The sequence below is a fragment of the Phymastichus coffea genome, unplaced genomic scaffold (assembly GCF_024137745.1).
Source record: "Phymastichus coffea isolate CEN01 unplaced genomic scaffold, Cenicafe_Pcof_1.1 PCOF00070, whole genome shotgun sequence".
Classification (NCBI taxonomy): Eukaryota; Metazoa; Arthropoda; class Insecta; order Hymenoptera; family Eulophidae; genus Phymastichus; species Phymastichus coffea.
This window is the reverse complement of record NW_026706881.1, coordinates 1,090,509-1,115,523: the sequence shown is the minus strand read 5'-3', so window position 1 is coordinate 1,115,523 and position 25,015 is coordinate 1,090,509. Positions and strand designations below refer to the sequence as shown.

The window sequence follows — 25,015 nt, the reverse complement described above, 5'->3', positions numbered from 1 at the left end:
ACATGATTCATAAATTGAAATTATATGCATTTTGATTGGAGCAATTTCTGTTTCCAGCAATTTTGTGTCTAATTAAAAACAATACATATAATTTCAATAGGTTTATTGAGAATTAAACTAACTTTAACAAATTAGAGAATAGCTATAATCTTTCTTACAATTATAGTACATTACGATACAAGTGTGTGAAAATAGATTCTTAGAAAATAGAAAATAGAAACTCTTCCCGAACATGTGCCGTACCGTATTTTTTGATACGATGTGTGGAAAGTGCGATTTTCAACGCACGTTTTTTGATGAGCGTGCAGGAAAAACGCACTTTCCGCACGGAGTGTCGAACAAAAATTATTTGACAATTCATTTTTTAACTGTAAGAAAGATCATAGTTCTTCAAATTTGTTAAACTTGTTTTGTCTGTAATATACTTTATAGCCTTGTAAAAAGCTTCTGAAACCTTGGTGGTTAAAATTAACAATTTGCTCGAAAGTAACCCTGTAAGGATTAATTTCAATAAACTTCTTGAAACTATGTATATTGACATTTTTATGAGTAGCTCGCAAAAGCAAAATTTTGATTAATCAAACATGGCTGTTTAATGTATGTTTTAGACACTTTTTTAAATATCTATATAAAATAAGAATCTACAAAAATTATCATAAAAAATATAAGCTTTCCAACCATTGGTCAAAATATAACTACAAGCAAATTAAGAGAGTGAGCACAGAGAAAGAGGAATTTCGAATGCTAAAACAATAAAATTGATTTTATGTATAAATTATTAACATAGGATATTTTATCTTTAAATTTTTTATAAATTTAACAGCATAAGTTGTCCTCACAAAGTGTGCACAATAGCAAATTTAACTTTGCATAAATTTAGTGCTGACTCGATTATTAGTGTTATATAATAAATATGACTAACTTTCATATTATTTTACAAACATAACTTTGTAATTTTATAGTTAGTATAACTTTTACATTGACCAGGTAAATCATGGTTAAAGACAAAAAATTATGAGAAATGAAAATACTCTTCAAATAACATCATATGTAATGAAAGTTTTTACTAAGATAATATTTGGTACACATAAATATGTTTTTTATTATTTAGATTATAATGAGCCTTTAACTATAAATTTTTTCATTGATTCAAATAAAAAATGACGCTTTAAATGGATATCAAGCACTGAAAAAGTTGGATTTTTAAACATGTTTGGTAAGTAGGAGACCTCCTCTTTTCTCCACACATAGCAAGTTAAGTTTTTCTTCTTCCAAATGGCTAAAAATCACCTACTTATCGATAGCCCACATCCTACATCCATGTTAACATGTAATTATTTAACTAATGGATTTTTATTTCTTTTGTTCTTTGTGTAAGTATACCTGTATACCCAGGAGTTTATCCTATTTTGGAAGGATCTTTATTAAGCTATTTTTATTAAGCTAGGAATGATTTTACTACACAGGGAACTGAATGTCTTGTACCAAATGAACTTTCCATTCAATGGTAAAGTATAATCTTGAAAAAATTCATCCGATAGATGCATTGTGATTCATAAGAGCTTAAATATCTAACGCAGTGAAGGGGTTAGAAGTAAATACGTGTACAATGAGGGAGAGCCACGTGGGGCGATGAAATTTACATAAAAATGCCGGTTGATGAACAGCTGGTCATTCGCGGCTCACGGTATGATCAGTTATTGGATACCGGCTCGCGGTATCAAGTCGATCGAATGCCGTAACGGGGACGCGAACTGTAGTATTATACCCTGTATCTATGCCTATACTTATGCATGAGTAACTGGTTTACATGTTGCTACGATCGAGTTCGCTTGCTCGTTTCGTCAACGTGCGCAACCTATACCACCACAAGTCACGACACTGACCACTGTGAAGACAGTACCTAGGAACTGCACTCAAAATTTTATCAAATTGCCAATGTACACTACTGGTGCACCTGACTTGTTTTGTCACACGACTCACTTGACTGTATCTAGTAGATTAAACGGCTCCATTCGAGAGATAAGGCAGCAGCTGCTCAGTCGGCAAGGGCAACATAAACACGGCGCAGTCCTAAAGCCCGCGAGTCGCCATAACGTACGACCATCGTCCATCGCTGGCCGATATCGTTTCGTAAGTATTACTACGCTTGCGCACATTCGTTTTCATCATCCTTTACTTCGCGTATATTACGTCATTTCGAATGCTAAACATTTACATCAAAGCTCTAATTATCTACAGTTTCATTTCGCTTTAGTTTTCTCCTAATCAAATTCAATGTATGACCTATAATATTTATATATATATATTATTTTTTTTCAACGTCATCCCTTAACTGCCGCATCGACCTGTAGATTACCCCTGCATATTTCAAATGCCTATATTTAAGAATTAAACATTTACGATAATTACTAGTGTTAAGTTCTGCCGTTTGGCACATATATTTAATTTTTTTCATATTTTTTCAATATTAAATTTGATGTTGCTTAAGTAACTACTAGACAGTATAGATAGAAAAATATTTAAAATAAATACTTTATTAACTAGCGTGCACGAAAGCCCGGTGTAGAGCATCCTTATTATACCCCACAGTTGTAGCAGTTAAGGCTTATTTCTTTAATTTACTACAATTCGATATTGTATTTTATTCAACAATCTTCGCTATTTTCCGGAACAAAAACAAGTTGCATATTATAAGCTCATTTACAGATTTTCATTTACAAAGAAAACTGCATGACTTGGAGATTAAATTGATCGTACCAAAAAGCGATTTGTGGCAAAAGAATAACTGATTCGTATTTACGAATATCAATATTTTAATGCCTGTGATGTTCTGCTTACGTTGATATATCCGAATGAATCTAATTAGATACTTACTTGAAATTGATAAGATGCTACTGTTTCCTCAAATTAATCAATAATAATTAACCAATGTTAAAGACTTACTAAGCATTTACTAATGATCATTGATGGAATAAAGGGGTTTAGAGATTTTATAGATATCTCTCCACTTATATGTTGTAAAAATGTTTTAATTATCACAATGTTAAAGTTCATTTTATGTATCGAATGCAACATTACAAGCTGACAAACATTTGAATGGATTTTCATACATAACTGAATAAATTGCAGTTTCAGATTATTCAAATATCTCTGAATTAATTGTCTTTTAATGGCTTTATAATAATTCCAAAAGTAAATTAATGGATAAAGTAGCATACGAATCTTTATTCAGAAATAAATTACGAGGATTGGTCCACAAAGCAACGCAAAATGTAGATCGATAAATCTTGTTTATTGGTACTTACTTAATTGGTCATCAGTAGACAAAATTCGATAATTGACTAAGAATTTGATAACGTGAATTGCGCAATGGAGTGATCATACCAATGTCAATCCGACAAATATTCATAAATTTTGACTGCAAACAGACTTCGCGATCGTCTTTATGAACGACTTATTATATTATCAAGTATGTTATCTTTTGTTTGGAAATTATTATTCAATGTGAAAAACATCAAATTTAGCATTTTCACTTCACATATTCACGGAACAAAAGAAATTCCGTTTGGAATATATCTTATTGTTAGAAATATCATTCTTGGTTCAACAATGTTTGATTGGTATTATACATTTTGTCGAATAAAGTTATACTCAGAATTATCTGTGGGTGTATAATTTTGCAAATATCATTTGAAAATCATCTCATATTAAGAGGAAACCAAAAGGTTTTTTGTTTTCGGAATTGATGAATTATAGACAATGAATATATATGTGCAACCTTTTTAAAAATAAATAATTTAGATTTAAGCAAATTACGACAGTGAAATGACACTAATATACTTGAAATTGGTATGTTTAAAAGCCGGTTTTATAAATTAATGTTTTATAGTAGTCACTTCTTTAGTTGCTTGGTTATTGATCACAACAGAATTAGGCACAGAAGTTGTACGAATGCAAATAGAAAAAATTTGGTTTAATGTATTTGCAAAGGATATATTTCTACGTACAGACTCATCGAAATTTATTGAAGTTATACTTTATTTAATGTTTTTTTTTTTCTCGTCAAATAGAAATTTCAATCTTTAACTAAAAATGACGCATGTGCTGTATTAAATTGTTAATGAAATAGTTTACAACATGTTTTATTAATCATTCAACTGGCACATATACGCGTATAACTACGGGACGTTTTGTGAGGTAGAATCTGTCGATTTTTTCAACCTTTTTAGTGAAAAAGAAACGTCAGAAAGAAGCAATTGTTGGTTATTTAGCACCGGAAAAACCTTGTCCTCGTCAGATCAATAAATTGTTTCATCGACTTGTTCACCATTTGTGAACCGAGGATAAACCAATATCAATATTATAAGTACTTTATTGCTCAAATCTTTGATTGATGAAAAATGTTGAATGTATATGAAGTGGAAATCAGATTGTCACTCGGCTCGAGATGCACTCGATCGTTATAGTTGAGCATTCGCTGTTTTCTTTCATTCGGATTATGCACAAGGACAGATCATGGCGTCTGTGTTGCTCGATATGCGCTCCAGTTGGACGATTTGGCGCAGCCAAAGCCAAATATATCGAGAGGCATGGGCGTAATCGATGTTTAATGACTGCCGTTGCTTTGTGCTTATTGTACAATAAGCACAAAGCAACGAGCACCATTGAGCAATTAAAGTGCGTAGGTATAGGTAGAGTGTATTTGAAAAGACGGAAATGCAGGTGTGTGTATGTAGGAAAGCTATTATTCAGCCTGGCGGATCGGGCAACAACAGTTGCGATTATCAAGCGAGCGCGCGACGAGTAGGTCCGAAAGTGGGGACTTGCAAGAGAGCGCTGAAAAGCCAAACCGTAGTTGAACAGCAGCAGAGGAGGCAGTCATCGACGGGTTGCCGCGCAACCGATCTGCCTCCGTCGCGCCAGTTGCTGTTTAGTCGATATATAGGTCCGAACGCGAATCCTTATTGCACTGGAGACTTGAACGCGGGCAAGTCGATCGCGATCCGTGCTAGCGTGATTCTCTGCATTTGCCCCCCTCGCTTATTCTTGCAAGAAAGGGTCGACGGCGCCGTGTAATTCGAGCCCTTTCCGCTGTTCGTCCCAGTCGTACAATTTCTCTTATTTTCTTCTAGCCTTAGCACTTTGTTCCGTTGATTTCTTATGCCGAGCGTACACTCCCAGCCAAGCTTTATCCATCAAAATTAAATTTAACGCGTTGTCAGCTCAAATAAAGTCTATTCCAGCTGCAGTTCAGTCCAGGGATCGAAGATGAGCGAAACAGCAGTCAACGGGAACTCGAGCGAGGATAACTGGCAAAACGCAGACGAGCTTTTGTCCAGATTCGACAAGAACAAAGACGGAGCTCTAGACCTTGGCGAATTCCAGGAACTTTGTCTCGAGCTCTTTGGCACGGACGAAATCGATAGACACGGGGACAAGCTCGTCGATATCTTTCAGGCGCTCGACGCTAATTCGGATGGCTTTCTCGACGACTACGAATGGCAAACGTAAGTTTCACTATATTCAGCTTTAGCACATTTTCAAGGTATGCTGACGCTTCATTTCAATATGTATTTCATTCTTGCGCATTTCCTTTTCAAAAGAACTCGTTTCCATTATCTGTCTTGTTGTAATGTTCATTCTAGTTCTTAGCCAATTGCTGAAATATGCTAATTCCTTTTCAGCTGCTACGACAACTGGCTGAAGGTTGTTATAAAACCAGTCAACATATTTTTGATCGTCGATGTACAAAATGATTTTATCGATGGAACACTGGCTTTGAGAAATCTGGGCTTAGGTCAAGATGCAGCTGACATCGTGGGACCAATTAATACCCTTATTACAGACTGTCATTGGGACAAAATTATCTATTCCCTCGATTGGCATCCACCTAATCATATTGGATTTTATGATAATTTGCATTTGCGTGAGCTACATCCCGATTCTAAGGTATACTTAAGTTACATCAAACCTATATCATATCTTTTAGCGTTATTGCAAAGTTGCTAATATACGTAGGTTACCACGCATTTGTTATTCAATAAACGAAATAAGTATGAAATTTTGCATCTATTGTCAAGTGGTATCCAAATTAAGTTTTCGTTTACATGTTAAAGTTAGTAAAATTGACATCGGTGGATCTAGCTATTCGAATTTTATAAAATACGATTAATTATATATTTATTAATCAACTCCAATTCATACACCAATTACAGGTAAAAAAGGAGGATGCTAAAGTTTTTGATACAGTGTTATTTTCGAAGCCTAAACGGGAACAAAAGTTGTGGCCGATTCACTGTGTTTTTGATTCATGGGGTGCTCAATTACACAAAGATCTCATTATAGCGCCAAACTCTATACAGGTAATTATATTAACTCTTGAATGTTTATCGGTGAAACTTTTAGCGATTTCTTTCTTTCACGCCTAATTAATATTAGTTAAAACCAGCGCATTCATAACAGTTCATAAATTTTAGTCAATATAATACATGTAGCTTTAATGATGAGCAGACTTCTCGGTTGATTTTTTTAGCAAAGAAAGAAAAAAAACAAAATAAAACAAAAGGATATTACGCAACCACACTGTGATAATCGCCAAGGGCTTTCATTGTTTTTAGTATTATATAACTAATACGTCATTTAATATCTATACATACATAACATAGTCTTATTGACGATTAAATAACAAAAACAGCGAGTGACTGTGAAAGATATGTGTTAGGTGAAAACTACCAGCAGATATAAGATATTATAAGAGTTTAATATTGTACTGTATAAACACAAATACTTATCAAAAGTATTGCAGATATATTCCTTTAAAAACTATTATCTAGATATTTCCTTTTTTCAAATATAAAAAATAGAAAAATATTTCTTATTTCAACTAAAAAATAATTTTTTTACATAGATATTTTACGCGAAACACGAATACATGATGCTAATGTCACTGTATCTATAGGCTCTACCTAAACATATTGTGTTCAAATGAAATGTTGATTTTCTGAAAATAATTCTTTTTCTTTTTCCTTTTATAAAAAAGAGATAAGTCTGAAAGTGATCCCAGTTTATTCGTAATTTGATTGATTGAACTATGGTTACGCGGGTTACTATTTGTAACGGCATGTATGGGTCTGTAAGCGAATTGGTAGCAAAAATAGCAAATCGGTGGTAATAAATAATTCGAGTTATTATCAACTGATTGAATAAATAAAAAGTAAGATGATTGGTAGATAAATCAGAAAAGAAATAAAACACACATTCACCCAACGGCCTAACCTTAAAATAATATGGTAAAATAATCTTAATGCGCTTAACTACATTTATTCTTAGGACATGTAAACTTATTGAATATTTATCTTATCAAGTTTAACTTCCAATAAATATAATCAACAATAAAGAGAATCATAAATCGATGTTTTACACGAAGTACTCTGAAGTTACTTCAGCTGTTATAGTGCTGTGTAATTACTTGAAAATATTTTCAGAAATTAAATTTATAAATGTAATTATGAAGTCGAAAATGTGAGGGATGAATAGATAAAAGATGATACAGTAACGTTGATTGCTGAAAATGAAAATTCTGGAATTTAGTTTGTGAAAAGCACTGCCCCAAATAAGCTGAAACTGACTTTCAGTATTTTTATTAACAAAATACATCTATTAATATGGGGATATCGTACAAAAGGTTTAGAACCATATTTAGGCAAATAAATGTTAGAATATAAAAAACATATAATTGTCAGGTGCAGCTTACAGTTCGATTTATTTAAAAAACAAAAAGAAAGAAACGAACTTAGTGCACTTCCCATTACCTATAGCTAAACACCTAAAATTCTGCTACATTATTATATTTGAAATTTCAATTAAATCAACAAATATAATTTTAATTGAATTTTTATTTGCCAATTAATATCGGCGGATGTTATGTCAAAGCATAGAATTGTTTGATGATGTGGTGTATTTTAGAATTCCGCTTATCAATAGTTATGATTTGATTCAAGCACGTGAAATTGAATATTAGTACAAATGAAAGATGAACGTGCGAAGCACGCTTAATGACACTGGTTGCAATAAAATCGTGAAAATGAGACGAACGAGCGTAAAAAATGTACTAAAAATGTTACAATGAAGTGATGCAAAAAGTCTTTCATTACATTAAGTAGGCCTTACTTCTTTTTAGCATTAGATATTGAAAGTACATGTTGATGAAAATAACAATGAATATTTGTTAGATAAAGAAGGGTCAAGATCCAGAGGTGGACAGTTATTCAACATTCTTCGACAACAACTTGGAAAAAGCGACAGAGCTACCGCAGATCTTGGAACAGTTGGGCGCAACGGACATTTACATGTGCGGCCTGGCGTTCGACGTGTGCGTCTGCTCATCAAGCTTGGATGGCTTACGACTCAATTATCGAGTGGCCCTCATTGAGAACTGTTGCCGCGGCGTGGATCCCGTGCAGATGGCTGGGGCTAAGAAAAAGATCACCGAGCGGGGCGGTCTTATTCTACAATTGGAACAAGTCAAAGCTCACGTGGAAGGCAAGACCAGGAGCCTCGTGATGGCGTTACAGGGCGCCAAAGCTCTCGCTAAGCGACGATCTTTGCTCTAGTGAACAACTCTGTCGATTCAAAGTCGCAATGCAGGACCTGCTAAATCAATATGTACTGAAAAACACGGAGATCTGAGTAACATTAATCACGTCAAAAGTAAATAGCAATTCAACCGAATACGAGCAAGTTGCGCTTAATAAATAAATTTATATATTTGACAATATATTTCAAAATTATGCGAAAATTGCAAATTCTAGCATATTACTGAAGCATATATTCTTTTACAAAAATGTCCATTTATATCAATATCGATTTCATGGCACCCCCGGATGGCCATGTTGCAATTTCAATGGCGATACCATGTCCTGCGGTAAACTTTTCCGTTATCTGTGAGATCATTGGCTAATACACTGTATAGTTAGACACAGACTTGAAATTTTAACTTCACTTTTGAGCCTAACCTTAACTTTAGCTGTTGGTAATAAATATATTTTTATTATGTAAAGCGAAATCGAGTTGGTATACAATTTCTGCCTCAACTATGCATCAAATTAGCCGATGACGTCATAACTGAAAACGTTATTGACACATGCACAACACATGCGCTTCAACGTACTTATCACTGCCCAAGCACACACGCGGCCCGATAAAACCGGCATTTCATCTTGTTTCTCCACTTTATTTGTTTTTTATTAGTTACCGTTTTTTTAGAAAGTACCTGAGTTTTTCCGAGGTCGATTTTATTTCGAAACATATTTTTGTAACTTATTACTTGTGATACATATTTTGAACAAATTGATTGAAATAAAAAATGAACAGAAAAGAAACGTTACTTTTCTGCTTTCATGCAATGCAGTTGTATAAATTTTGCTTGCGGGTCGAGTCTATAATTCAAAATCCAATTGAAAATTGCTTTGATGTATTTAACACTGGCTTTTTCCTTTCGCGGATTACGTTGTGTGCCTCGCATCCAGTGTTTCTAAACCCTTTTACTAATCACATTAGCGACTAGTATTTATATACACGCAAAATATTTTATAGAACTTAGTTGTCATTCCTATTTTTAATGTTAGGTTTTAGATACCTTATTTTTTACGGTTTTAAGTATACTCACAATTATTAAAATAATATCAAGATCTGATAATAACTAAAAAAAGATTTCGTATGCCATGTACAATTTTTTTAAATCTTCTGGTAACGGTAATCCATTTACAATTCGATGGTTGCGGTTATAAATTTGAATATTAAATAGTATACACACTTATAAATTTATCAATACGTTACTGTGTAATATAATTGTAATTATTTGATGTGTATTCATTCATCATAAATTCAAGTTTACCGTGTTATTGGTGAATCAATAAAAACTCGATGCTTCACACGCTTGATTTTTATTTTACTAAACTCGACTATTAAAACATACCTTCATTTGAAAAATTATCTATGACAACTATAAAAACTAATGGAAAATTATATACAGGTTGACGATAAGTAATAAATAATTTAAATATATAAATAAACAATGACGACGAGAGATGCTTTTCGCAATATAGCTATATCATGCTGATGACGAAGATATAGGTATATGCGTAGGTGAATGCAAACGACGAGCAAAATTAATCAAGCAATCAAGACTTTCCGAGCTATTCGATCAATTTTATTGGCTGACTCGTCGTCCTCTGACAATTCACAAATATATCTCTGCCGCGATCCACAGTCTTCCCCCCTGTACAGAAATATCCTCGAGACAGGGTTGTACTCAAGCTTGAGGCACCTGTAAATAACGCACGATAAGTTGGAAAAAGATCGGTTAGTTAGGAGTTGGTGCTTACCTTCCGTCGCCGACGACATTTTGCTTGGTGTCGTGCTGAACTGGTCTCGCGCTTGCGGCCCAAATCCACAAGAGACCTGGATTCAGTCCGCCCGTCCAGTAGCTTTTGTTCTTGACCTTCTTGTCGCTTTGCAAGAATGCCACAACATCTTGATTTTCCTCGACGGTTTCGAATTCGACGAGATTTCCGCCCATTCCACGGCACAGACTCGCCGATGACTTCCAATCGTATTCGCGAACACTGAAGTGGTAGCAAAACTGCCCCACCCTCGTGTAATTATCCGGACATGGCTCTAAGGCGGGCAACGTCAAACATTAGTATTCTGATTGACCGATTATACGACCAATAGACAAATCAGAGCTATCCGTACCTTTGGATTTGTTGTTACCCGCAATGACGTAGTATATGAGCTCTTCGGCTCTTTTCAAGCGCTTCTCCAAGAAATCCACTCGGTAAACTAGTTTTTCGATCGCTCCTGTCACGGCCACGATCATTTCATTGCATATTATTATAATTATTAGCAGCTCACTCTCATCCCGGCTATTGCGTCAGTGAATTACTCGTGAGCGCTAATTGCTTACTTTCGCTAAATAAAAGTACCGATAGTTCGCAGGTTGATCGCGATTAGTCAGTAATTCAGCCATTCGAGCGTTCAGATTGACGATAATCTTTCATAATTACTCAACAATCATGCAACGATTGTAAGTTGATCGATTTATATATAAGATCTTACCGAGTAGATAGAGATCAGTTTCGGAGACGTCCCTCTTGTTGGGCGGAGAACCTTTGTTGGTCGGCGACACTTTGAGAGTTGTGTCGCCAAGTTTCATCACTCGTGAACTTCGGCAGCAGTAGTTATCGCCCGTAGAAGTGAGCCAGTCCTCAAGAATTTCGCTCCAGGGACCAATTGATTTTGTTTTTGGCAAATTTATGCTTTCGCCTACTATTGTTTCGTTCCATAAAGGCTCTCGTGCTGAAACACATTCCGTCATTATTTACTAAAACTGAAAAGTAGACTTTATTTATGAAAAATTGACTTGTATAATATAATAGCGTACGGATGAACAGACTGTAAACACAAACAATAAAAAAATCCGACTTATTGTACAGTTTGAAATCGTGCAATAACCCAATACAACGTGTAGCAGAAGTCTTACGATGGTTCTTAATCGTAAAGCTGAACAATATGAATAACCGCAAAGAACAAGCTTTGAGCCATTATCTGCATAACAATTGTATCGTATCCCAAAGTAGATTATTTATAAAAATGATTGTATAAATAAAGAGTCATAGGACTGATAAGAAAGAATTACCATGTCTAGCAAAGACCGCACTGAGCGTTGCAGCGACGAGGAGAAGGCGAAGAACGTTTAGCATGGTCGCTGGCCTCTGAAACAAGATGTGAACGTCGATCAAATAATGCGCCGTAGCGAAACGTCGGAGAGTGAGGAGATTCGTTGGTGTGTTTATCCGAGTGAAATGGTATAATGAGCGGCGGCTCGCAGATCGCGTGGAAATTTGCATAGCGCGCGAAAGGTGGTCCTACGGTGGCTCGACTTTCTCCTGGAAATACCGGGCTTCACTGCCTCCAAGTTGATCTTTCTACGCTCAGTTCCAAGAAACTTACATTTGTCGTAGAGCCCTCACGGCTCGACCCTATGCAGAAGTCCAAAAGATTTGTCGCGCTTGCAACGTCGCGCAGTCGCTCGCTCCAATAACTTGGCAGAGAAATATGACTACGAAAACACTCGAGCGGCAAGTGCCGCTACGTTAATTCAAAGCGAAACTGAAAGTCGGCAAGAGGAAGAAAATTAGAATCGGGCGTGCAGCGACGCGCTCGCGAGCTAATGGCTTGCCAGAAGTGGGTCGTTGCAATTGCGTTGCAAACGGGTACAAGCAGACAAGCAGGCGGGAGTCTGCCCAGTCACTCACGTGTTGACGAGCGAAGGCAAAGACGAGGCAGAGGAGTCGTCGCCGGTCAGGAGGACAATGCGCGCGCGACGTGCATCGCTAGCGGACTGAGTGGGTCTCGAAGGCCGGCCGGAGCGAGCCGTGCGACGGCAATCCTGAAAAGCAACTGGCGCCCGGGATCCGCTGCGGGCCACTTTCTCCCACCGTGGCCGCGGCTCGCCCGCGCGCCCACCGCACATCAGCCACACTTTCTTCGACCTTGTCGCACGTACGCGCATAGGTCTCTTTTCGACAGCGATGACGTCTGTGCGAGCGACCGGCCGACCTGCCGATCATTATCACTCGGATCTCCAAGTCGCGTCCGCGACTGTGAGACGCGGATGCACCGTCCGTCGTAGTCGCTCGGGTTGAGAAAGCGGATGTCTGCTGGTCTTCTCAAGCGCTACCGTTACTGCATCGATACATCGTACACTTTAGCCAGCTGACAAATAGCAAATCACATTTCCACCTCGGACGGCCTGTCGTCATTGCTACACCATTGACGATAAGCTTTCTTTTATTTTCTAAAAAATCACACATTTTATTATTCGTTCACGAGTCCCGTCAATTAAATTTGTTCAACGCTTCTTCTTCGAGTAGAAGCGACAGAATTTCAAGAATAGCCATCAAATTGTTTTTTAGATCAAGAAATTAGCATCCACAATCGGTTGATTCAAACGAAAGGCTATTCCGTGTAAATCCATTAACCTACTAGCCTTATTGTTATGATGATTCAAAACAGATTTGGATATCCTACTTTACAGCGTTACTTGTACTTTCATTAGTGGCAATTAGCAACGTGTATCAACTTGTCACTTGAAGAATCATTAAAAATCCGTCAATGTGCTACGTTATGACTTGTCGTTGACAAAAGATTGACCGATAAAAAAGAATGCGGCCTACTAATCGTGATTTTCACATTTATTATAGGCCTGTCCAGCGAAGCGAGCAAGCGGAAAGTTGTATCGATTCTTTGTCGACTTGTGAAAGCAGTAAATCCAGGAAAAATGAGTTGCGTTGACGATTGTATGAGGTAAGATTTTTATTAAACGACGCAAAAGGTACATACAAAGTATTCTCGGCACGACTGCCGAGAATGTTGCAGTGTAGGCAATAATCTGTACAACACAAGAGATGCGGGAGTCTCTCGATCGGAAGCTTAAAAGTAGACGGTCAAGTTGAGCTGTTCGTTGTTCGCATGGCTGGTGCTTGCTCGAGCTTCCGCTGCTATTTCCACGCTGTCGACCGTCTGCTCGACGAGACAGAGACAAGCAAATGAAGGCTCGAGCGGAACTGACGAGTGTTGCGGAGGTCGGAAAAATGCGAAAGGTCAATTTACCCGATCGTCGTCGTCCCACGAGAGTTTCTTCACTCTCCTGGACATGGACTCGGCAGGCCAGGTCGGCGCCAACGAGTCCGGCGGATCCCCCGAGAAGTTGGAGGAGTTCTGCGAGCCCGTTTCCAGATTGTTGATGTTGCTGCGGGCGCTCAAGTCGTTCATGTTCTGCACGAGGCCGCCGACGTTGGGTATGTTGGACGTCGCCGAGAGAGCGGGTGGCTCGGGCGCAGGCGCCACTTTGTGCCTCGAGTACAGCGGCATTTGTCGGCTCGACATCACGCCTGCGAGTCGGCGTTCATGGCCATGAAACGAACCGTCTGTCGACGCACTTACCATCAGCCGGGCCCATTTACTTTTCATTGTCGCGTTGTAGCTGTCATTGTCCTCTCCGAATACCGGATTGTCAATGTCATTGGACGCGCATCGCCTCTCTCGCGATATTTCCAGGGTGTCCTGTAGAATGCTGGCGCCCAATATCTGCGGTGTAGGGCTCAAAGCCGACGGGACTGGCGACTTTTCTCGGTACCCCGTGCCAACGGAACTCACGGATCCCCCGCTCTTCGGCCTTTTGCTGGTAAATCATTGAGCTCGATGAGAATCGCCTGGCTTCGCACCACGATCGGGGCAACAAGCCTCCGTTAACTTACTGCTTGTAAATATACAAAATGAGAATGAGTATGACGACTCCGAGGAGGCCGAGAACCGCGCCGAAGACCGCGACCAACAGGACGCTGCTGCCGAGCCAAGCGGGAGCTGCTCTCGCTGCTACTGGCGTTGTGCTGGCCACGTCGGGCAGATGTACTATCACTGGTATCATGCTCGATCTGTTCAGCAACAAATCATTCGGTGAAAATCATTCTACCAGCACAGACGAGCAATTACCTTGGAGGTTTGCCCGTGTCGGAAGCAATTGCGACTAGCCGAGCTATGCTGCCGTTGAATGGTCCCATTGATCGCAGAATCAGTTCTCCGTTATCACGAATTTCAAACGACCTAGACATATATGTTCATTTATTCCAAATGCCTATCGGCTACGCCCATTGCTCTAATATAACATTACCTAGCATCCGGTCCCCTTAAAGACAATGAAACTCGGTCACCGCGGTCGCCGTCTGCAGCTTCAAGTCTACCTGTAAACATCGTACATTGCAATGCTTAAGATACGCCCATGAGAATGAATGAAATATTTTCTGTTAATGTACAAAGTCAGCAGCACTATAAAAGATGTCTGCAGTGATTTTGATATCAAATAGAAAATGTTTAATTACCAACGATGGAACCTTCCCTCAAGGTTCTAGCGTGAAATTCATATCTAGGGTGACGAAATCTTGGCTCCCATTCGTTGACATCTTCTACTGAAATATTGACTCTTGCCGTGTCGTTCTGCAACGGGAACAAATATTAGCAATCCTATTGAGCTGAGTATTCATATCAAACTATCAGCTTACGTTATGCTTATCGGTAACATGAACCAGAAAACTATGTTGAATCCTTCGCTCGTAATCTAAGTTCCCTTTGAGAATCAATTCGCCCGAGTCGGTAATGTAAAATCTCTCCAAATCTTCGGTAGCACCAACTAGCCAAAATTTAAGATTCTGCCAATTACAAGCGTGTAATAAGGTCAGTTTGTTTATAATCAGATTATTTCACCGTCACATGTTTGAAAAGTGCAACTTACCGGGTCAATTTTATTGACACCCGCAGTGAGAATAACGCTGCCGGGTGGCGTATTTTCGGAAACACTTGCCTGGTAATCTTTCAGCACAAATCGCACTGGTAAACGTCCACCGATCACTCCTGAAAATTCAACGTCGTATCATTGCTTGGACGTAGACTTACTGGCAGAAAATTATATTTCTTACCATTTACGGAATCATCTTCTGTACTTCCTTCTCTAGAAACAATAACGGTCGCCAAAGTATACCGATCGGGATTGTCTATTTGAGTTGCCTGAAAAACGAATATTTTTTTCGAACATCAAAAATATCAATTTTTTAAGAAATCAACGCAGATAGAAGAACCTGCACCGGAATGGCTGGGAAAACGTTCGTTTTAATGGAAATTATTTGTCATCACTCAATACGTAATGTACAAAATACTTTCAGTCCGGTCAACTTTTAGGTCCATTCCGCTCTAGGTTGGTATACCTTTTGCTTACAGACCTTAATTACGAGTGTTGCCGAAGAAATGAGTTCGTGATCTTGCAGTGGACGAATGATAATCAAATCGGCCGTTTCGGAGTTGAGCGTGAGAAATGGCAAAATCGCGCCTTGTATAGAATACCTTACGGGAGCGCTGATGCCTACATCTTGGTCTACCGCCTTTATCGGTGCTGGATCAACGCGTAAAATTTTTCTCTAAAAACATTGCGATTTCATTTATCCAACTGATCAGCATCGCCTCACAATACCTGTTATTTACAAAATAACATCATACCGTTTTTATTTGCAATGGAACATATACTCTGTATTGGTCATTGAGGAAGGCAGGATTTTGATCGTCCGCGTCGATGACATTCACGTATAGTATAGTCGTCGATGATTGTGGCGGATTTCCATGATCCTGAAAATATTTCGTTCTTTTAAATTCATTCTTTTTTCAATGGGAACCGTAGCCAAGGACAACTGTAACCATACTTGCGCGCGTATCCCCACGGAAAAATTGCTAAGAGTTTCGTAGTCCAGAGGCTTGCGCAGAACTAACGTCCCCTCCAGAGCATTTGCAAAGACGAAAAAATCCTGTAAAACAAGAAACCTCATTGAAATTCGATCGCTGCATTTTATCCCTATCTTATTTACATAATATCGTTTTACTCCATAATATTTACGTGCGCTTCAAATGTGTTATCATTCAAATTCTGTCAATCAATTTTTATCGTGACAATAACAAATATACATCAGAGCATCGTGCATATATTTACATGCAAATAATCACAATAAACTGCTGTCGTCATCATAGAAGCATATCATTTACAGCGTAATTAACGTCTCGAGTTTTTTTAATGTTACCTCTAGCGACACTTTTAGCCAAACTTTGCAATCCACGAAAATAAGCTGCGTGAGCAATTTCAAATAGTTTTACATATTGAGCATAAGGCAATTAATTGTAATATTGGATGAATGACTCGAGTAGTGTCCCGGCAGAACCTGCCAAGTCGACATTTTGTGAAAATTGAGTGACCACTGAATTCTTTGAATGTTTCGAGTGAGTCTTGTTGAAGGTATCATCATGTGGTACGAGCAAGATCTAAGTGATGCCAATCGATTGAGTAGTTTTTCTTGAAAATTCCGGGCGATGACGGAGAAACGAGCCGAGGGATTCTGCCGGGACATTATCGAATGAAATACTCAACACGGGCCTACTTACAGCGTGAGGCCCCGGCAGAATAGAATATTGAACAGTTGAATATGGTCCCGGCTGATCGGCATCCACCGCTCTAACACCTTGCAGTACTCGTGTGCCCACCACAGTCACCTATAAGTTACGAGAATGTCAGCTGATTAATCTCAACATCAACAGCACACAATGATGCGTTGCGTACCTCGGATATATTGAGCACGTAGGGCGCATTGATGAATTGTGGAGCATTGTCGTTAGCGTCGGTAACTCTAATATTTACAGGTATGATGAAACCCTGAAATTAAGCAAAAGGTGCATATGAGGAATAAAGAAACATAGAAGAAAGCGCAACGGGGTCATACCGGGTCGAGTGTATGCTTTCTCTCGCAGATAACATTGATGAAGACGCTGGCAGGCCCGTCGACACCCTCTTTGTCAAGGGCTCGAATGAGCGTCAGATTCCGCGAGTAGGCTGAGAACTGGACCGGGCTGTCGTCCTCTTTGAGCCGCAGATCAATGTCACCCTGGGGCCCCGGATCGCCGAGGACGCCGAGGACGCCGATCACGTCGCCGACCTTCATGTCCTCGCTGACGAACAGGTGGGCCGCAGTCGCGCCGTTCTCCAGAAAGCATCGCGTATCTCGTATCACTGCAAGCAAGTGGGACGATCGCTGCTGCGTGTCGGTGCTGCGTGCCGTTGAAAGCTTTCGAGCAATGCAGCGCAATTCGGAGACGCAGCAGCGTGAGAGCAACTTGTGGCGCTCGCAAGGGTCCGAAATAATGCGGCGAGGCCAGGCTCGCTTCGACATCCGGCTGCGCGCCGTTACTGCGGTTTTTCGCGCTGCCCGTCCTGTGCCCGCGGGAGAAACCCGTTTCGCGTGTCATCTTCGCCTTCCTCAAATTTCACGCTACTGTCCCGAGGCGCGAGCGAGCAACGACGAGCAGTGCGCCCTGTCCTACTGTCCTGGCGCGATGCTCGTGATGCTCGTTTGCACACTGGGAAATGCCCGCCTTGCAAAATTACGAGAGCAACGGAAAAACAAGTATTATACACGTATGCCGTGTACCGTTGCTCCAATTAGTACATTCGCTTTTCGCGTGACTTATATAACCGTCCGCTATCCGCGCTAAAACGCTAGACAGAATATGCAATAAGCAGCGCGATGGAACGCACGTTCAATTAATTACGAAGCCGCGCCGCTGGACAACGCGCTTCCATGCACGAGGCGCTTACGCTGCGCGGCTCCGTGTAGCTGCGAGTTGCGCAAAAGCCCGCTTCGAACAATAACAGACAACTGTACCGTTTTCGTTCTCGTTGCCGTTGTAGTTTTCGTAATCGTACGAGCGAGCAAAGCCGTCTAGTCGACGGCGAGATGGACTGGGAAAAAATTGGAAAAAAGTCGGAAGAAATGTGGAAAAGCAGAGTGGAGCTCGTCGAGGCCCGTTGGTAGCCGTTCGGCAGACGAGGACCGAAGGGCCTAGCGAACCACTGGATGTTCCATTTCGTAGGATGCACGCACACTTGCTCCACATATACGTGCGAGCCGAGAATAAAACGGCGAGATAGCGCGTGATAGGCGTATAATGTATACACGTGGCCGGCAGGCAGCCGCAGGAGCCCGGCGCGCTTCCTCGGAGCGGAGTTCCGGTCAAGCTGGCCGCGCCGCGCCGAGTAGCGCCGAGTAGCACCGAGTAGCGCCGAGCAGCGCCGAGCGCGCCCCCGCGCACGTCCTTATTTCGCTCGCTCTACAAACTCATTTTCCTCCTCGCTTCGGACTTTCGCCGAAAAGCGGCGGCTCGATCGGTCGGTCGCTCGCCCTGACAACCTCCTCGAGCGCCGCAGCGACGCGTCCAGCTCGGGGCCTCGCGTCACGCGATACTTCAAGACGCGCGCATCGCTCGTGCGTTTCGATCGCCGGTGACGAGCGCTGCGCCGATCGCGCGCAACATAAAAACATTCCGATTGCTCGAGCGCTTTCCAGACGCACAGCCTACTCGGAACGGCTAGTTAAGTTTGCCCGACTCTTGCAACAGGACTGCGCGATCAAGGCGAAGGATATGTATCTTTGCTTGCTGTTTGGCCCCATTCGAATACAATAATAGCTTCTTCGCTACAGTATACGTCTTCACAAACGACTGTCTCGTAAAAACGCAGCCAAGGCGCAAATAGCACTGGCTCAAGGAACTTGGCTCTTACTCATTTTATTGCACTTACAGCGAAAAGATTCACCAAATGACCGGAAATTTACCGGCAATTCAGTCGCTTCCTTTGCACACACTCCATCCTCATTTTCAACGCATCACCAACATTCAAACATGCATACATTTCCATCCTACAATATCGATTTTATATAGTATTGGAAAAAACGTCTACTAAAACGAACTGCAGTTACCGATCGAACGGCAAACCAATGCTCCGTTTGCGTTTTCTCGACGAGCAAACCAATCATTTTTCTTGATTATAATAATTTCGAGAATAATAACAGATACGTTGCTTGTTTTTATTGAAACGCGGTTTATTGCACAATCGCCCGGTCTGCATTTTCGTTTCAAAGTGCAAACTCGTTGTGAAATAATAACATGTATTCACTTGAAATACAGCCAATGCATATTTGAATAGTTACAAAATTGATTAATATTTTGCGTGGCTGGATCGAAAATCTTGCCTGAAACGAAATTTGCGCAGCTATTGCATCTGGGGCCTACTTACAGTTAACCGCTATTTATTCGCGTGCTTCGACCAAATTCAAGTGGTCGTTAAACGGCGATGCAAGTACTTGTAATAGCGCTGCTAGTGACGCAATGTCATCTCCGCGTGACAACGAAAATAGATACGCCAAGGCGAATTTTTCCGAGCACATGTTACGACGCTTTAGTATTGCGAGTTCATTAGCCAGAGTAAATACAAAGCTCAAAGTGAAATGAGACGAGCAACGGTTCTACAGAACTGCATAATAAGACGCGAGTTGAAACTTACATTGACCCGAGGCTCCATGAAGAATGCAGCAAAGCAGTATCAGAATTTTGAGAATCATGAGCTCCATGTCAATCCGAGGTCTCCATCAAGCTGCTGGAATGTTGCCTCGTACATCTGCAAGTGGTAAACTTTCTGAAAGGTTGTTTATCGCTATAAGAATACTTGTTTTACTCCTAATAATATCGTAGCAAAGCTTCGATTGCGTCACGGAGGTTTGCCTGCGTACTAGCCCGATCGATCGATCCAGACCACGTGCGATCGAACGAAACTCGATTTATGAGGCGCTAATTCGGGTGTGCGGTATATACGTATACGCAGCCGAGAGGAGGAAAGGGCAAAATCGCGCGCGTGCTCGGCCCAGCGTGGATCGAGCAGGTGTCCAGACGGCAGAACGGGGGGCGCGGGAAGAAGCGAGCGGAAGAAGCCGAGCGAACTGCGAGAGGTTGCGTCAAGGAGCCGAGGAGCAGTGCCAAGCGATAGCCTCGGACCTTTCCCCAGCGCCGCAATCACACGGCTGCTCGCAGGGAGGCGCCGGTGGCACGGGGGAAATCTAATCTATATCTCGGACGATACGGATTATTCGCCGGCGCGCGAAAAAAAGTGAAAACGAACGCGCGCTTTCGGACGGGCATGAATTAACGCATCTGATTTCACCGTATCGACGCCGAGATTAATGGGCTCGGCGAGCGAGAAGGCGAACCAACGTAGCGCTTCCCCGCGAGCTGTCTATTGTTCATCGCAAGGGTCAGTTGCGCCCGCCTCCGCTGAGTTTCACTGCTGCTCGCATTACAATTAAGCCTTACTAATTTCACTCTGCTATCTTATAAACATGAAAAAACTTTCGCTGTCGGGACGGTTCGTATCACGAGATGCAATATACTCGTACTTCTGTATGCCTTTCGCCATTGCTCGATGCGCGTAGTTCCTTAACAATCAGCGAATAACAAATAAACCCATAGAAAATCCAAATTTGCTACCGGAGAAAGCCGAGATGAGTTGAAACGTGAAAGTGCGGCTTGCCGTGCTCGTAATCGCAACTAGATATATAACACAAGATAGATTAATTGCGCGCAAGGTGTGCAGCGATCGAGAGGATATATACGACAATGGCGGCAGCGGCGGCTGCTTTATTGTCTTTTTTTATGGCGCGGTTATTTGGCCGCAGCCGACTCGTCGGACGCTGAATAAATTTGGCGAAAGCGAGGCGTGCGTGATAAGTCTGAAAGGCCGAGGGGACGAGCGGATGTCGGGCCCTCGCGTGCGCCGCGTTCCGTACCCGCGTTCTCGCGCTGCTCTGGACCGGCTCTTTCTCAAGCTGGCGGTGCGGCGCCTCGTTGCGGCTAGAAAGCATGCCGCACGCCTGAACGAAACGTCGCGCTTCGTTGCCGCGCTGTTAATTTGACGGACGCCGCTCTCGTGCAGACTGTCGCGCGATTTTTTTCGCCGCCGTTGCCGCCGTTGCCGCCATTGCGTGTGCTGCGCTCTTGTTGCTTTTACGCGGCGCTGCCTCGTTATGCGCCCGACTTTCCATCGGCAGACGAGGAAGCGCCGAATCCAACGAATCCAATGTCCGTGACAAGCCGCTTGCGTCGCTCTTTTTCCGTATTTTACGCAAACATCCTGGCTTAGCATCGAGCATTGCATCGACGACGATCTGCTAGCTGCATTTTACAAATTGTCTAGCAGCTTGGCAGCAAATCGTTCGTTCGCGAGCGGAACCGACTGGCTTTTACGTCGATGAATCAATTGGCCGAGGCTCGAGTACAGTGAGCTTTCGCTGCGCGTCGAGCATGACCTATGCTATAAGCGATCGATCGACAAAAGAGAGCGCGGAGAGAAAATACTCGAACAGAAATCATACGTTGCGGCAATTATCGGGAAAAAACCTGCAATCGCATCGAAGCCCAAGGGAATGACTCGGCAGCAAGGCAAAAGGAGTAGCCGCGCACGAATGCTGGTTCCTTCGGCACTTATTTGCACCCTGAGTCGCACATGGCAAAGAATGCGACGGCAGCGATTGGTCCTAGAATCTCAGTCGCGACGCAGCCGTCCGTCCGTTGATTGGCGAATGCGGGTCGGCGTGGTGCGAGGCGTACGCGATCCGAATGGTTCCGGCGCACGTAAGTTCCGCTGAACAAAGGACAAGCGTGAGCTTGTAAGCCGGAGAGCAGGCAAAATGCCGCTGGCGTTTGGCCAGAGGAAATCCGAGAGACAGGCAGAGAAGAGAGCTGCGCTTTCTTGGCTGCTTTGGCTCGGAGCGACAAATCGATGGGAACACGTGGGGGGCGAGTATCGAGCGTTGCTCGGGGCTGCACGGGACATCCAGTCGGGAAGCATAGCCCGTGGCCGCCTCTCTTTCCCGAACGTTACGTCTACTTGGCTGAGCAACAAGTGTCCGAGGCTCGAGTTCGACGATAACGCAACGCGCGCTCAAATAGAACTCCGCGAACAATGCCGAACGTGGTCGAGGTGCGTGTGCAACATTGCGATGCGAACGCAACGAAAACGCTAATAAAACGATAAAACGGGGCGCGGTGCGCGATGAAGCAAAATTGTACGGACTCACCACGAAATTCCTATCGAGCGTGCCATGAAGGTCCGTTCTTTCCGGCGCAGCTGCCTTGTGTGTACAACAGTGCATTCACCCGCATTCATCGATAATTCACTTGCAGCGAGCGCGCTCGCACGCGCGCCGGATCAATCGACGTGCAACTCTTGGCGCTGCAATTGTTCTCGGTGCAATCACTGCTCGATCGACATTCCCCGCTCTCGAGCGAACTGCCGACGGGCCGACGGGGGCGCTCGGCGGATTTCCGACGTACGCGGGCAGGAGACGCGCCGCAAGGACAGACGGCCGGCGCGCGCGTCCGCTCGGCGTTGCTTGCGTTGCGATCTGGACGGCGCGGCCAAGTAAGGCACATACGCGCGCGGACGCCGGAGCGAAGCACCGGGGGAAAGGAAGTCGGCGGCGGCGGCGGCGGCGGCGGCGGCAGCGGCGGCGGCGGCGGCAGCGGCGGCGGCAAAGCAGAGAAGAAGGGGAGAGAAGCAGCCATCCGCTACCGGACAGGTGTTTGCCGAGGGGACACACTGCCGCGAGCAGCTCAGCTCTCGCACGCCTGCCTCTTTTGCCTGACGCTGTCGCTGGGACAGGAAAGCGGAAGGCGAGCCCGATGTGTCCCCGCCAAGCCGAGCTTACGCGCTTGCAACGAGCTGCACGTGGCTTCGCGTGAATCAGCTCGCCTGCGTCGCGTAAACTCGGAGGCGGAATTCCGAGCGCGTTGGGCGAAGCCGCGCGACGGGTCGTGCAATTGGGTCAGGGCGGAGGGTCCGAGCGATCAAGCGCGCTTCACAGGCGATCGAATGGGCGTGTTACGCGTCGACAGGTGGAGAATCGCGCGAGCGCGTACGAGCAGCAGTGCCGCAAGGTCAGCCAGCGTCACGCTCCGCTGCCCGCCTCTGAACCCTTTTCCCCTTTGCACCGAGGCCACGCTCGCGTCGGCTCCGGCCTTATCGCCGCCCAGACATCTCCATACTCGCTATTATTATTATTATTAACATGACGCACGCCCTGTGCTGCGCTTCATCCGCGTTTCTTTCTTCTCGGAACAGTCCTTTGTCCCGTCCTCGCCTCGCGTTCGCAGTGCACGACGAGCGCCTCGGAATCCCAGCTGCTGCGTCGCCTCGTCCTTTTCACCGATCTCCCTGGTCCTAGCCGCTTTTATAATGTGCACTTTATCCGATTAACCTCGTTACAAGTATTATTAGCATTGAACGAACTTTTCCACAGTTTTCTTTTTATGCAGTGTTTTTATCTAATCTGTGTATACCCGTCAAAGTCCCATCCTCGGAGGTTTTCCCATAATTAATCCAGCCATATATGCACAGCAACATTACACCATTAGCGCTCTCCAACAGAAAAGAATATGTAATTGTGCAGGATTGTGCAATGCCGCATTATGGTCAGCGCATACTGGCATCTCGTTGCATAAGTTTGCCCTTCTCCAAGGAGAGCCTGGACAACTAACTCCACTTCCATTCAACAACGTTTTCTTCGTATCAACGACTCAACGTGAAAATCAATCAAACGACAGCTCAATCATTTACAGCTTGATAACATTGAACTCGGCTACCACCGACAGATATGACATCAAATTCCGCGTTTATATAATGATTCATCTCAAATTTTTGGCTCCAATCAGGCCTCACCTTAACTACTTTACGTACAACTCTCTGAATAATTAGTTGGTGAATTCTGAGTGAAAATACGAAAAATTGAAAGCTAAGTAGACCAGTGCGTGGCAATTCAATTGGCACAAACGTTAGTAATGAAGAAACCGCAAAAAGAAAGCGGTCGATGATATGTTTGTTGGAAGAAAAGTTGTCATAGAAATTTAAATAGAAAAGAATTTGAAAAACGGAAAGCGCAGTTCTGGAACAAGATGGTCCTGCAAAGGTAATCCTGAGGTGCAGCCGGTGCACTACGAGTACATCGTGGCCCTGGAGCAGATCAGTATGAAGGTGCGAGTCGAAATACTGCGACTGTCTGCAAGATGACCAATACTGAAATGAAGCGACAAGATGATGAGATTACGCTGATAAGGTGCAAGATCCAACACGAGTAGTCGAACAAGAGAACCTGATGGTACTCTCGGATTGTAGCTCCTGCATTGTAAAAACAGCTGCATGGCCGAGGGTGTGGACAAGCTCCAACTGGCTAAACGACTTGATATACGAGCCACTGCTGACGAATACACCAATCTTGTGGGACGCTCTGGACGATCTTCAAGAGCACTGCCATATGTTCGATCGTCTTATTTCCACATGGTCTGTCGAATTTGTCGTATCGAGTCCACGTCTTTGTGCACCATAATAATTGACATTGGAATCATGCATAAAAAAATCAATGGCGTGCAATGTTCATTTGAGCGTAAAAGTCATCGGCCAGTATCGTTGAAATCGAGCTGATTAAAATCAGAATGAAAAAAGCTGTACAAAGCGAGTGCCTGAACGCCGTCAAGCAAA

At 42.8% G+C, this 25,015-nt stretch overlaps 3 protein-coding genes across 7 annotated transcripts; 1 reads left to right on the top strand and 2 right to left on the bottom strand.

Annotated features, from left to right (window-relative positions):
• The first annotated feature begins 953 nt into the window (after positions 1-953).
• LOC131667768 (nicotinamidase-like) lies at positions 954-9,921 on the top strand. 4 transcript variants are annotated; one of them, XM_058941443.1, is made up of 5 exons: positions 954-2,133; positions 5,247-5,510; positions 5,688-5,952; positions 6,219-6,365; positions 8,235-9,921. In XM_058941443.1, exons 2-5 carry the CDS (start codon positions 5,272-5,274, stop codon positions 8,613-8,615), a joined length of 1,032 nt encoding a protein of 343 aa, XP_058797426.1. In that variant the 5' UTR covers positions 954-2,133; positions 5,247-5,271; the 3' UTR covers positions 8,616-9,921. The 4 variants fall into 4 exon arrangements, with proteins under 4 accessions (XP_058797426.1, XP_058797425.1, XP_058797423.1 ...); XM_058941442.1 differs by having other exon boundaries at positions 955-2,133; positions 5,237-5,510; XM_058941440.1 differs by lacking the exon at positions 954-2,133 and adding an exon at positions 4,821-4,948.
• A 255-nt stretch (positions 9,922-10,176) lies between these two features.
• LOC131667739 (uncharacterized) lies at positions 10,177-12,441 on the bottom strand. Its single transcript, XM_058941392.1, has 6 exons — positions 12,321-12,441; positions 11,702-11,777; positions 11,122-11,361; positions 10,759-10,863; positions 10,389-10,680; positions 10,177-10,330 (listed from the first exon to the last, which is right to left on the bottom strand). Exons 2-6 carry the CDS (start codon positions 11,763-11,765, stop codon positions 10,177-10,179), a joined length of 855 nt encoding a protein of 284 aa, XP_058797375.1. The 5' UTR covers positions 11,766-11,777; positions 12,321-12,441.
• A 946-nt stretch (positions 12,442-13,387) lies between these two features.
• On the bottom strand, positions 13,388-23,578 carry LOC131667758 (protocadherin Fat 4-like). 2 transcript variants are annotated; one of them, XM_058941428.1, is made up of 18 exons: positions 23,559-23,578; positions 19,994-20,107; positions 17,379-17,665; positions 17,219-17,311; positions 17,044-17,151; positions 16,314-16,415; positions 16,114-16,239; positions 15,840-16,034; positions 15,540-15,627; positions 15,356-15,474; positions 15,126-15,272; positions 14,946-15,060; positions 14,738-14,807; positions 14,560-14,670; positions 14,325-14,501; positions 14,031-14,248; positions 13,678-13,958; positions 13,388-13,587 (listed from the first exon to the last, which is right to left on the bottom strand). In XM_058941428.1, exons 2-18 carry the CDS (start codon positions 20,058-20,060, stop codon positions 13,498-13,500), a joined length of 2,394 nt encoding a protein of 797 aa, XP_058797411.1. In that variant the 5' UTR covers positions 20,061-20,107; positions 23,559-23,578; the 3' UTR covers positions 13,388-13,497. The 2 variants fall into 2 exon arrangements, with proteins under 2 accessions (XP_058797411.1, XP_058797410.1); XM_058941427.1 differs by lacking the exon at positions 23,559-23,578 and adding an exon at positions 22,560-22,873.
• Positions 23,579-25,015: the final 1,437 nt, after the last annotated feature.